Consider the following 12784-nt stretch of genomic DNA (forward strand, 5'->3'; position numbering starts at 1 on the left):
TACCTATGGCCTCCTGTTGTTCAATTACCCACATCACCCTTGAAGTGTTTACCTTTCCACATGATTATAGCTGTGAAAATAGCCTATTAAAATAATGGATATTCATTACCTTTGTCTAAAAATGTCAGACAAAAGAAACAATTTTCTCTGAGAAAGGAAAATATCAGTTCATTATACTGTGTGATACTACGAGTCCCTCATTAAAAACTAAGAAAAAGAGTAAGAGAACATTCCTATAAGAATATGTTTGTAGATATTAATATGGAAAAAAATCCTGTGAAGGATATAATCTGCAATACAACTGTGATTAATATAAACATATTCCAAAGAATACTGAACATCCTGATGGGAAACAACGACCTCTGCTGTTTAGATTGTGGGAGAAGCCATATAAAAACTATTATGCCTCAAAACAGTACAAAATGTTCTTTGACTACATTCATAAAACAGCGAGTGAGTTCTGGGTACAACGCTTTGCCATGGAACTGTAAAAAACACTTGACAAGATATTTTTCAGCACTGGTACAACCTGTCTTCCCAAACAATACTGATGTCATATCTGGCTCTGTGAGGCTTTTTGTACAGCAGACCCTGGAGGGGTCGGGGGGTGGAGTAAAGGCCTCATTGAAAATAATTTACAAAACTACTGGCCCTTATGCTCGTGTAACCCCAGAACTGATGTAATTATCCTTGTACAGCCTTCAGGGCAGGGGAAACAGTGGAGAGAAATATGACCTTCAACACAGATGCATGCCCTCTCCTTCTACTGATGCTGTGATGCACACATGCTGTTTGCTGTACCCTGTGCTGTGTGCTTCATGCACTTTGCATTGGATCACTCATTTTCTTGTTTTCTTTTTTAAATTTATTTCCTGGTGTAGAAGGCAGAATATGGTTGATTTCTTACATAAAACTCACATAATCTTGCATGACACAAATCTTTGCTTCCCTTCTGGCTTCACGGCAACCTTTATTGTGTGAAGCCGTGTAAATCGGTCCAGTGGTGTAGCAGCTGGCCATTATCAGCAGCACACAATGGAGTTGTGCAGAGTGGGACAGTGTAGACGTACCTCAGCGCTGGGGTAACCCATCTCCACCCTTGGCATGCCTATGCAATGGACAGCAACTTAGAGACATCAGAGCATCTGCAACAAGTTTTCGGTTCACGAGTTCATTATTTATTTAGCTAGCACACTGTCCCACCCTGTGCATGTTGAGAGGTACTGAGTATAAGAATACAAATTATTGCAAACAAGAAGATAAAAAGAAAAAGGCACAGTGGGTTCCAACAACAGCTGCAAGAACAAGTAGAGATCTCAGGAGCAATCCGCCAAATAATGGCACCGTAAGTGGGTCCAAACACTAGTAGTGGTAATTGGCGAGTAAAACACAAGAAACATCCAGGGGACAATGAATGGCATTGCTTATCCATGTGACTGTACATTAATCAATACGTCAAAGGAAATATAATTACAGCGCGGCGGAGGAAAGCATGTGCAGTCGGTAAGAGCGGGACGAAGACCACGCCAAGGTTACCGAAGCCTGGGCAGAAGCTCGGGACACCGTTCTTTGGATGTTGACGAAATGACACATTTTTGCTTGTTTGGCACATTTTCCTCGATTCTCTTTCCCTTTGCAAAGCTACCTGACTGAGAATAATGATTCCCGTGGCCTTGGCCGCATCACAAGCCGTAGAGAGTCCAACGGCCCATGCATTTATGCATGAAAAGCCTCTGAAACTTTAATAAGTGTGCGCCATTAATCTATGTGCCATTTTGTAAAGCTGGAATTAAAGTTTCATTTGTATTTTCCCCCCACCACCCTTCCATTACAAGCTCCGCACACCCCTCGGATGCCTCGACAGTTAAATATTCATCCGTGTTGAATCACACACCACGGAAGGTGGTATCTCTGTTGCGCTAAGTGCATCTGTGATCTCACTCTGACTGCCGACCAGGGAGGTGGGAGCTCTAGGTGAGGCCCAGGGAGCTGGGCCCTTCATACTCCACTCCACTCGCATGTACGCGTCGGAAGGCAGCACGGCTTTCAACGCGTTATTTAAGCACCGGCAGGGAAAGTGTTTGTTGTGGCCATTCTGGACCTCTGGAGCATGAGTGTTAGCAACGCTCTTTGAGAGGAGCTCGGCTAAATTTATATATTGCGCGCGGGCTGCCCGCTCCATTTCACCTGGGCCCTTTGCGCCAACAAACTTTTTTCTAATCACTTGCGCTGTTATGAATGAATGGCCATTTTGAACAGCTTTAATTCGTCAAAACACGCGTGAATCCAGACAAACTACCGCGCAGGCAAAAAGCGCGAAACGGCGCGATGCAAAGAGCCCAGGAGGCCGTCGAAGGCCCTCGAGAGCGCGCAGCCCCGCCCTCCCCTGTGAAGAGTCCGCCGTGAATGGGGCTCCTTAGCGAAGACGAGACGAGCGCGCGCGCGCGAGCGAGCGAGAGAGAGAGAGACATTGAGAGAGCGAGGGGGAGGGAGTGAGCGGCGTTTTCGTTTTTTTTTTTTTTTTTTTTTTGATCATGTCAACGCGAGCGGGTTCCACGGCGCGCGCGGCGAGGAGGCGCGAGCGGCTCTAGGCATGGAGCGGAACGGGCCGTTTCTCAGCACAGAGCGCACGAGCGGCGGCAGCAGCACTAACGGAAAGTTCGCGAGCGGTGATGTCGCGTGTTCGCGCCTCCACTCCGAGAACGCGTGAGCACTTTTAAAAGGACCGCGTCGGGAGGCGAACCTCACTCACCTCCTGAGGACACGAGGAGACGCAGGGATGCGTGCATCATAGTGCTGTAGCGACGATTTAAAAGCTTCAAGCCTTCATCGCATTGAATCGTTGGGCAAACTGGACATTTCTAGTAGAGTCCCCGCGCTGCTCGTTCTGAGGAAACGCTTGAGAAGACGAGAAAAGAGGAGCACACCGACCGAGGACTTTTTTTTTCCGGAGACGCGAGGCTTGAAACACACACCGGCGTTTCGGTTTTGCATCCCCAGGCGCTGATGACACACAGCAGCATCCATCCATGTGAACAAAGTATGGGATACCCTCTTTTGACTGGGAAGGATTGCCCGGGGTCCGAGGGAAGTGTGCGCTCTCTTATTTAAGGCGGCTCAAGTTTAAATGAAGTTTTCGGGGAAGAGAATGGGCTCGAAAGACAAGCCGGTGCTGTGTGTGAGTCGAGTGTGAAGAAGAAGGAGCCGAGAGCCGCCCGGCTGCTGCAGCGGCGGAGGAGACACAGAGCCGCGGAGACACAGCATGGCTTTTCCGGACTACAGGAGCGCTTCGAGGAGCACCGGCAGAGCGCACCGCTGCCCGGCCTGACGACACCCGAACCCGGCTCGGAGTCTACAGCCACTCAGCGTAATAAGGAGGAGTACTTTCGCTTGAAAAAAGTGGCGCGTCTGAAGTCCGCCTTGTCGAGCGTTCCGAAAACGCGGCTCTCCAGATAACGTTTACAGCCGGAGAACGCGGTCGTTTTCGCAAGCCAGGAAAGAAAGAAAGAGTGTCTGAGGCCGCAGGCCAGCGGCGGGCTCCCTCATGCGTGTGCCGGAATTTGGAGTCACGTCGCCTTACGATATTTTGAACCAACAGTAGCATTTAGTCGGGTGAAAAACGGTGTCAGACCAAACTGTAGACTCAGAAAGAGCCCCGTTTTTGCTGCCCCGCGGACATGAACGGTTGGTGTCACCAAATGGAGTTTTCTCTCGTGGCCGTGGTGGTGGCCCTCGTGTCGTGGGTGTCCGTGTGGGCGGACGACAGCAAGGTGATCTCGGACCGGTACGCGATCTACTGGAACAGCACGAACCCCAGGTGAGCGCGCGCACGAAGCACTCGCTGCACCGCACGCGACCTCGGCGCCGCCGGGCACCACGCCGGCCAGCAACTTCGCGCGCGCGCACACACGCGCCGCAGGGCTCGCGCGTTCGCGGCGGCACACACATCCGCTTCTCGCAGGCTGCCGGTGTTTCCCAGGCACGGGAACTGGAGAATCGGGAAGGCTGCAGGTCTCACACCGAAAACACACCGACACTTTAGGCTAGCGCGAGCTGGGCCAGGGACAGAGAAACTTCCTTCCGTGTCCTTCTTGGGACAGTCGGTCAGTGCTCGTGGACAACAGAACAGTTCATACTTTTAAACACGTCTCCGCCGCAACAACATTTCTTTCCCCGCTTTGTTTCCACCACTCCAGTCACACACACACACGTGCCACGCAGCGGCCCCCAGGGCGCGGGATGGGTGGGGGGGGGTGGGGGTCATACATGTTTATTTGTGTGTCGGATTTATTTACCCAGACACACTCCTGTAGTGGCCGCCCTTCTTATTCTGTTCAAAAAGCTCAGTTTCCATGCCTTGTGGGCTCCAGTGACTGACTGAGAGCTGACCTGCAGCTTCAGGGGGCTCCTCTGTCTATGAGGGAGTGCCAAGCCAAGGTAAAGGTAACTTTGCACACACTGCCAATGTGACGTGGTGGTTGCTCATTCAGACACTTTTAAAAGAGCAGAGCAAGGTGAACAGAGTACTTTCAAAGTAACGGTAGTGAAGAAAACACAAATGCTGAAGTATATGGGTAGTACAGTTATAATTTAGGGCTCTGTATGACCATGAAAGTGGAAATTAGCGGTGGGACTAAATATTTAATAGGTGTTTTTAGTGACTCCTTAACAAATATATCATTTTAGCATACAGCACAAAATCTTAAGTCTATTCTTTTAGTGTAGGAGGTGGGTGCCAGCAACAGACTCTTAATGTCCATTTCAGAACTGACCCAGCAGAGTAAGCAATGGATTCTGACACCCCTATAAATTATACACATTATATAGCATCTCAAGTAAACTATTTGCATCAAGTTGTTGAAAAACCCTTGCGCAGCATTTTTGGAGCGCATATTTCTCACACACGCAGTTGTGAAGAATTAAGAGTGAATATGTTTTAAAAATTGAGATCTTTCTTTCTTATGACGATGTACTTGCATCTTGTTTTGATTTTTTTCAGCATTGTGGACTAGAGTGAAAAGAGTTTTGACTTTCCAGTACTTGATTCCAGCACACTCCATCTTTTGACTATCATTAGTTATCTTTGTATTATAAAAAAAATCATGCTCAAAATCCTTGCAGGTACTCAAGTGGAATGGAAAAAGTTCTAGGCAATGTCCAGACCCTGACTTTAGTTAACAACGGTACATTTATTTTTGAAGAAAATACATTTGATGACTTTGAATAATATTCTTGCAGATCTTGTTTAACACTTTGCAGTAAGTAAAAATATCGACCATTGAGGAAACTAAAAACAGTAAGTGCCCATTTCAGTTCACTGGGATCTTTTGAAAATAGGTACTTGTAGCGTTCATTCCAACTTTTGAACTTCTTTGAGTCTCGGACGTTGCACTTTTTGTAGTCAGAAAAGTTTCTAATATTACACATCACTGAATAACACTCAAAATTAGCATCTGGTTTACATATGTTCACAATGACATTGTGGCACATATTTTTCTGGTTTGTTGGGTTCCTCTTTGACTCGGTCAGATGTGTGTTTTGTCAGTCAATTATAGTTTGACAACCTATATTATTGTTTACCTTCTGTCTTGATCCTTACATTTATTCACTTAGCAGATGCTTTTCTCCAAAGCGTCTTTATTTTCTTACTTCCTCCGATCCTTATTCGCCTACTTTTAAAAAGATAGCTATGCAGTTTTTTAGTTTTTGCAAAAGAAAAAAAGGAAAAAAAACAATTCTGAAAATCTTGAACTAAGTTGTAAAATATACATTTTCAGAAGTGATTTGCATGTATACTGCCTTTCTTCCTGTTGCTCTGTTTTCTTTAGGCTTTGTTTTCTAAAGTAATGTGATGATAATTATGTGCACACTTGAACTGTAGAGAAATGATGGGTTGTGAAAAGCAGCTGTATTATAACCCTGTGTAGGAATGAAGTTCCTGAAGAAAAGCCTCTGAGACATGGAGAGAATGGGAAAACGAGGCCTCCTCTTTACATCCTCACAGACAAAAACAGCATGATGAGGAAGAGTATTTTAATTTGATTTTCATTTCTTCTGAACCTTTAAGGACCAGGTGCACCTTTTGATAGCTTATGATTTTAATATCACCAACTGGCTTGTTAACAAGTTCCTGCAGTTGCAGCTTGCTTGGTGGCAAAGTACTAGATGCTGGTAGGTAGCTAAGTATAGGATTTTTCTTTGAAAACATACATGCCTGTTATGAATCATGTTAACATTTACTTCCAGATTTTGTTATTATTTTCGAACATAGTATTGTTTTTTATTTAGAAAGCAATGTAGTTTTGACTTGTTTTGCTTTAACTTAGCATTTTAAATGTTCTATTTTTTGGGTCATAAAAGATTGAGATTTATTAGCATTGTGTACTTGGCTGTTTGAGTGCAATGTGTTTTTTAAAAAAAAAAAAAAAAAAAACAGCAACTCTATTTTTTGACAAAACATGTTTTGCTGCCTTGTCTGTTTACAAGGTTAATTAGAAGGTTAATGGGATGAATATGATTACTCACAATATATGCCATTATGCCTAAAATTGTTCAAGCACAGAATGAATGGCATACTTTATCTTACCTCACCAAATGGTTCGTTACCCAGCTCGAGATTTGAAAACATAGCTTCTGAAACTATGTGCAGCAGTGATTTTTTAAAAAAAGTTTCTGTTACGTTTTTGCAGATAGGTGTGTTAACAATTGTAGCTGCATTTTTGGAGTCCATTTCAAACTGTTCTTTCATTATCAGGTCATCCAAGTTGCCCTTCATTTACAGAGTAAACTTGTGAAAACAAATGAATTTTTTTGAAGTAGAAGAATGGATAGAAACTTCACTATAACTATTGGGGAAAGTGGTCATCAATGATGTAAATTTTTTTAAAACTATGCTATAAGGATCAGTGACATCAAAATATAGACTTGTGACTCGGAGAGTGCAAGCCAATCCAGTTTCACCAGGAGTATAATCTCTGACATTGTTGCATGCATATTTCCAGGAGCACGTTTGCCATCAGTGGTCTGTAATGACCATCAATTAATTAGTACACTCGGTATAAAATTCAGTGAAAAAATGAATATGCATCACAAGTAAGAAAAAATAAAAATGTGAAGAATAATGCACTGACCCATGCATTTTTTAAATAAAGGCATACAAATGAGCAATTGCTATAAGCCAATGTTACCTTTTCCGAAGATTCATCACCAGATTTCAAATTTATTCAGTAAACTTTTCTTTTTCCTTTTCTGGTGACTCATATTCCAGGCTGTAGGAGTGCCAAAGAATATGACCAAGCAGTGTTGAATATAAAATAAACCTACTTGACAGCGAATGCTTATGAATTGGTCAGGGGTGTTAATAAGCACTTATGTATATCCCTTTCCCTTTTAAACTGGATGAATTTTAACAGCATGTGAAGTCTTTTGTGTGCTACAGACATTACTGTAGCTGTCCTAATGTTTGTAGGGACTGATTGGTTCATGGAATAATAGCTTCTATGATAGGGAATAGATGAGGGAGAAGGTCATAATGAGTGGTGAAATTGTATCTCAGTCAGGTTATTTCTGTATGTCGAAATATGCTAAGTTCATATTGTTACAAATATCTTCACTTGTTTGTTTAATTTTGCAGTTTTGTTCTTTCAGCCATATTTCACAGACTTTTATGGATGTGAACAAATAAATGGAAGATACAGCAAAGGAAGGCACAAATTGCCTTGTTCACTCACTTTTTTGGGAGTCTTCAATGTTTGCATGCCCCCAATCTTTTATGAAGTTAAAATATGCGTAGTACTTGTTAAGGGTCAACTTGCAATATTTTAAGTATTTAGTATTTGCGTATTTGATCTCGGAACAAAAATCGTAAAATGGCAACAAATTACTTTGTGTTCCTCTAGATGGCGTAGTGTTGTTTTTAGGATTCGCAGTGTAACGTAGCCGCCATTTTCTGAGTACAGAAAGGGAGACGGTCATTGCAGAAACGCTTAAATTGGCAAAAATAAACAAAATGGAACCGGTTACCGTTTTAAAATCTTATCTTAAGTGAAGAATTCGATTCTGTCTCATTCTGCTTTTTGTGTTTTTACATTTCGTCAATAATTACGTGGTGCACCTTGGTGATGCGATTTTTTTTCTTTTTTAACGCGAAATCCCAGTTTAATTTTGAAATGTTTATGGATCATAGAAATATTGGAGATATTTTCTATTGCTTTAGAAAAAGAAATTCTCTCATGCGTACATGAAGTGTAGGAAAGTAAATTAGATAAATTTCATGCTGCAATTTTAAGTGATTTCGGGTAATTTAAAGATTTCATAAGAGCTGTCAAAGTTTTCGTTACTTTTTATTAAATCGGAGTTTATAATAAATTTGATAGAACCCTTTTCCCGTTAAAAAAATTTTTCTTCGTGGTCTACCTTTATCTGACGTGCTTTTCTTTTTTTCTGGCAATAGTGTACAAGTGTTTTATTGGTCACTTACATTAGATAGATACTTTAAAATACAGAAATTATTTCTCTGGAACTTATTTACAGAAATTATATTCCTACATTTTCAGGCTTTATGTTTTCGAATAGATATTAAGTGAGTAATAATTAAAATTAGATGTTCGTTGTGCGTATTTTCTCTGCAGTGTATGTAGGTCGAAAATTTTGGAGGCACGCGACTGGAAGCTTTTGTGTGAACAAGCTTATTATTATATTTCTCTGATGGTATGTCTAATGGAGAGTGGGTATGAGAAGGGACTGCCCTCTGGGCTTGTGTACAGCAAATAGTTGCAAATCTGCTGTCTGTTTATCTAGCCAGACGCATGATGTTAATTAATTTTTCAGATTCGATTGGGCAGCACTATGGGGGGTCATTTGGCCTGCATGTCTACCAATCAGTCTTCTCCATATGCAGGCCGGTAATTAATTTGAGGTATCATGAGAATGGTGACTTACAGAATGATTTCTTCATCACTGCTTGCAAAATCAACCTGGATTGGAATAGGACAATATATTATAATAATTGTCATGCTTCTTGTGTTACCTGTGGGAGAACCCCTATCCAAAAACGCTAAAAGTAAAAGCCACTCTTCCTCTTCCTTCCTGTTCTTAGTTCTCCATAGAAAAGACATTTGTTTGCTCTAAAACTTGGATAACATTTTGTTGTCTAGAAGGACACTTTGTGGTTTTTGAATAATTAATTGAGTAAAAAAAGTTTTAAGACCAAGGGTAAAAAAAATCAACAATTATACTTCTCAAATGTCATTAGTTAAACAAGATGTAATGTATTATCATTTATTTTTTTAAATAAATAAGCAAATAAAAAAGCATGCCATTCCCATTCTATCAGTGTGGGTTTAGGATTATTTTGTATGTGGATTTCCTGATGTCACTGCTTATCTTTGTTCTCAGTAAAGAAGAGGGGCAACAATTGAACACATCAACTACATTTTCTTAAAAATATGTTAGTGATGAAGAGCACAAAATACCCCTTTTAAAGAAAAAGTTCTGACATGTTTTCAATCTGAAAACATCTGAAAAAACTTAATAAATGACAAATTTTGTCTTTAACACAAAGATGCTTGTTAGTTTTACACATTTTAGCACTAAAGTGCCTTAACATGTCATTAAAGATTAAAGATTGTGCACGATATCTACAAAAGCAGCTGGAATAAAAAAAAATTGCTTGTCAGTAATCTAGGCTCAAAGCTTCATTAAACATAACGACCTGAGGTGAATGAGTGCCTTAAGCTCACTGCACATGGTAGGACATGGTAGGCCACTTCTTTCCAAGTGTTATGTGAATATATATCAAGGTTATGTCAGTTGAAGGGAAAATGCAAGGTAAAAGATTCATTTTACCTGTCTCAGTGTTGCACAACTGTGGAGTGTTTCCTGGCAACATGTAATAATGCTTGGTTTAGTAAAAATTCTACACTGAATAAAAAATATAATATTTTTATGCTTTCTTAAGATAGATGGAGTAACTGTAGTATTAATAAATGTTATAAATAGATTTTGCTATACATTTTGGATATAATATACTTTTAATGCTAACCACTCCCTTAACTGGAAGCAGTTTTGTTATGATGCTGCAGTTTCCTGTAATTATTTACGCAAAGTTACTGAAATTTGCAGTTATAAAATAGCTTTAAATTGATTGTCTTTTCTCAGTATTACGGTTTCGTATATGTTGTGGTGACGCAACAGCAGTAAGAATGAAAGAATGAAATCTGTCTTCCAGATTATTATCTGGTACTTTTAAATATATATTTGTGTGTTGTAAGATGATGATAAAACACTACATTGTTTTTTTTAAACTCTAGCAGAGTATCCAGCTTTGTAGCTTTCTGTGAAGTTTCTCTTCATTGTTTGTGTGTGTGTGATACAAAATACTAGGCTAGTTCCTCGAGTGAGAGCATGGGAGAAACAGGCATTCTGTCCCGTTCAGTGTTATGCAAAGCAGGCTGTCTTGTTAGAACTTTAAATATTAATGAATGGCTGACATTGACCAGTGTTTCATGCATTTATTGTTTAACTTTAAAATTGAGATGTAAACATATTGTATATTCAAGTGATTTATGGCATTTTTGTAATTTCACTTCATCTCCTTTGAGTATCCCTGTACAATAAGTTTTAAGTTTTGTTACATGACCTGTGTTGACTTAGCTTGTGTTTCTCGTCACTGACATTTACAGAATTGTCACGTCACCTGTACGTAGAGAAATGGGGGGTGAGAAAGAGAACGCAGAACTAATATAAGGCAAAGACATAGCCTAAATTTGTTTTTGGTGTCCAACTGTAGTCAAGGAGTGGAATGGAATTTAATGTGATTTTGCTGAAATATTGTTTTCCAGTATGACTTCCTTTCCTCTTGGTTGACAGGGTTCCAATGTGTGAACCACCTGCAAACCACAAAACAATTTTACATGCACTTTGCATGTTGAAACTACAGGTTTACAAGCACGAATTTATCTTTGTATTATCAGTTTACAAAAGAAGCACCCCTTATATTTTAAAATCTTTATAAATAAAAATATAGGTAAAATTGCATTTTTACAGACTTTATGATATGTATCTAAGCCCCAGTAAACATTACGACAAAATGTAAGAGTATTAAACACCTTGATTAATCACTAAACATCTTAATGGCTTGTTGCTTGTAAAAGCAAAAGAAAACGTTTGACAAATTTAATGCACCTAAGTCTGTTTTCCATAGTAGCTCATAAAAGTAACAATGGTGCTTCTTTAATTAAATCCTGGCAAATAGTTTGCTTTTATTGATGTATGCACATGGTACATTAGTTTGTCCCCCTCTTCATTACTGCTTCATTGCATTCTTATTTGGCTTTTAACGGCATCAAAACATTAATCAAATTACTCTAATGGAGTTCAGACTTGCTGCTTTGAATAGTGAAATGCATTTTAGTACATTCTGGGTTATTTTTATAGTTTTTTCAAACAATATAACAAATTACTGCTGTCTCCTGCATAGAGCATAAAATGATGTATTTTTAAAATGGTTTACCTGCTGCTTAAAAAAATACAATAGTTATTCCACATCTAGGTCTGCTGCTTTTGCTTTAACAGAATTATTGATAGTAGCATTTATATACGGTAAATAAAGTTAGTGAACTGAAATTTGAAGGTACTGTTCTCACATCAAAATAAAGTTTTCAGCAATAAATGTACTGTATACAGTTCTCAATAATTTTAGCAGTGTCCTATTAAAAGTATTATGAGCCTCACAGAGACTGTCTGCAGGAAAACACTTTTAAGACAAATGATAGCACAGTGGTTAGAAGCGCTATCTTTGCACCCAAAGGTCAGAGGTTTGAATTTCACCTCTGGCTGTAGTAACCTCGAGCAAGGTACCTACCCTAAAATTACCCAGCTGTTTAAATGGGTAAATAATTGTAGGTAGATTAACACTGAAATTTGCTTTGGAAAGAAGCATCAGCTAAGTGAATAAATGTAAATGTAAGACTCAAGAATGAAGCCTGGCTACACAGACAATGACAATGTAATAGCTCTTACTTGATCAGCTGCACCTATTTTACTTACATTAAGTTGATGGGCTGGAAGACTGATGGTAGATCAAGAATAGCTTGGTGTTCCTGCTATGTGTAATTTTTTTGTAAGGAAATGTTGCTATGTTTTGTAAAATATGGTTTTGTGTGTTTTAAACAATATTTCTATAATAAATAGGAAAAAGTAATAAACAGTAGTCAACAGTGGACCTGTAATGCCAATGTAATACTTAACAAGAATAGCAGAAGGAAGTGGTTATAGTTTATTTTTTTAGTACAATTGCTAGATATTGCATAATATATAGTGGAACTGCATGATATTTGTAAGTAATATATTCAACTAAATGTTTTAAAGAACTTTTAAATCTTGAAGTACTGAAATAAGATACATTCATGAGTCATGACATCTTGTCAAAAATACCTTTTCACAATCTTTTCACACAAAATATTAATGAAAATATGCACAACAGCTTGGTCATTGTCAGGTGCTTAAATGCCAAGGACCTGCTACATTAGCTGACATATTGCACTATATCATAATTTTTCTGTTGTTTGTAAAGGTGTGTTTTGAGGAGGATTTTACAATCATTTTTCTGTTGCAGCTGGTATATATACATTTCATAATAGGTCAATGAAAAGCTTCCATGTTTATCCGTAATCTATGCGTTTCCCAAGTATATTTTTCACTTTATATACTGACCAGTAAAAATATTTTTTTGGTTTTAAAAAAGTCAGGTCAAAAAATGGTATACCTTGTGACTAGATTTGAT

At 39.4% G+C, this 12784-nt stretch overlaps 1 protein-coding gene across 1 annotated transcript in view; it reads left to right on the forward strand.

Moving 5' to 3' along the window:
* Positions 1 to 2556: 2556 nt before the first annotated feature.
* efna2b (ephrin-A2b) overlaps positions 2557 to 12784 on the forward strand; it is a 104805-nt gene continuing 94577 nt past the window's right edge. Inside the window, exon 1 of the mRNA XM_018745862.2 lies at positions 2557 to 3817. Within this exon, the coding sequence (XP_018601378.2) occupies positions 3678 to 3817 (140 nt within the window). The 5' untranslated portion in view covers positions 2557 to 3677. The remainder of the gene's footprint in view (positions 3818 to 12784) is intronic.

This window comes from Scleropages formosus, chromosome 9 (assembly GCF_900964775.1).
Source record: "Scleropages formosus chromosome 9, fSclFor1.1, whole genome shotgun sequence".
NCBI lineage: Eukaryota > Metazoa > Chordata > Actinopteri > Osteoglossiformes > Osteoglossidae > Scleropages > Scleropages formosus.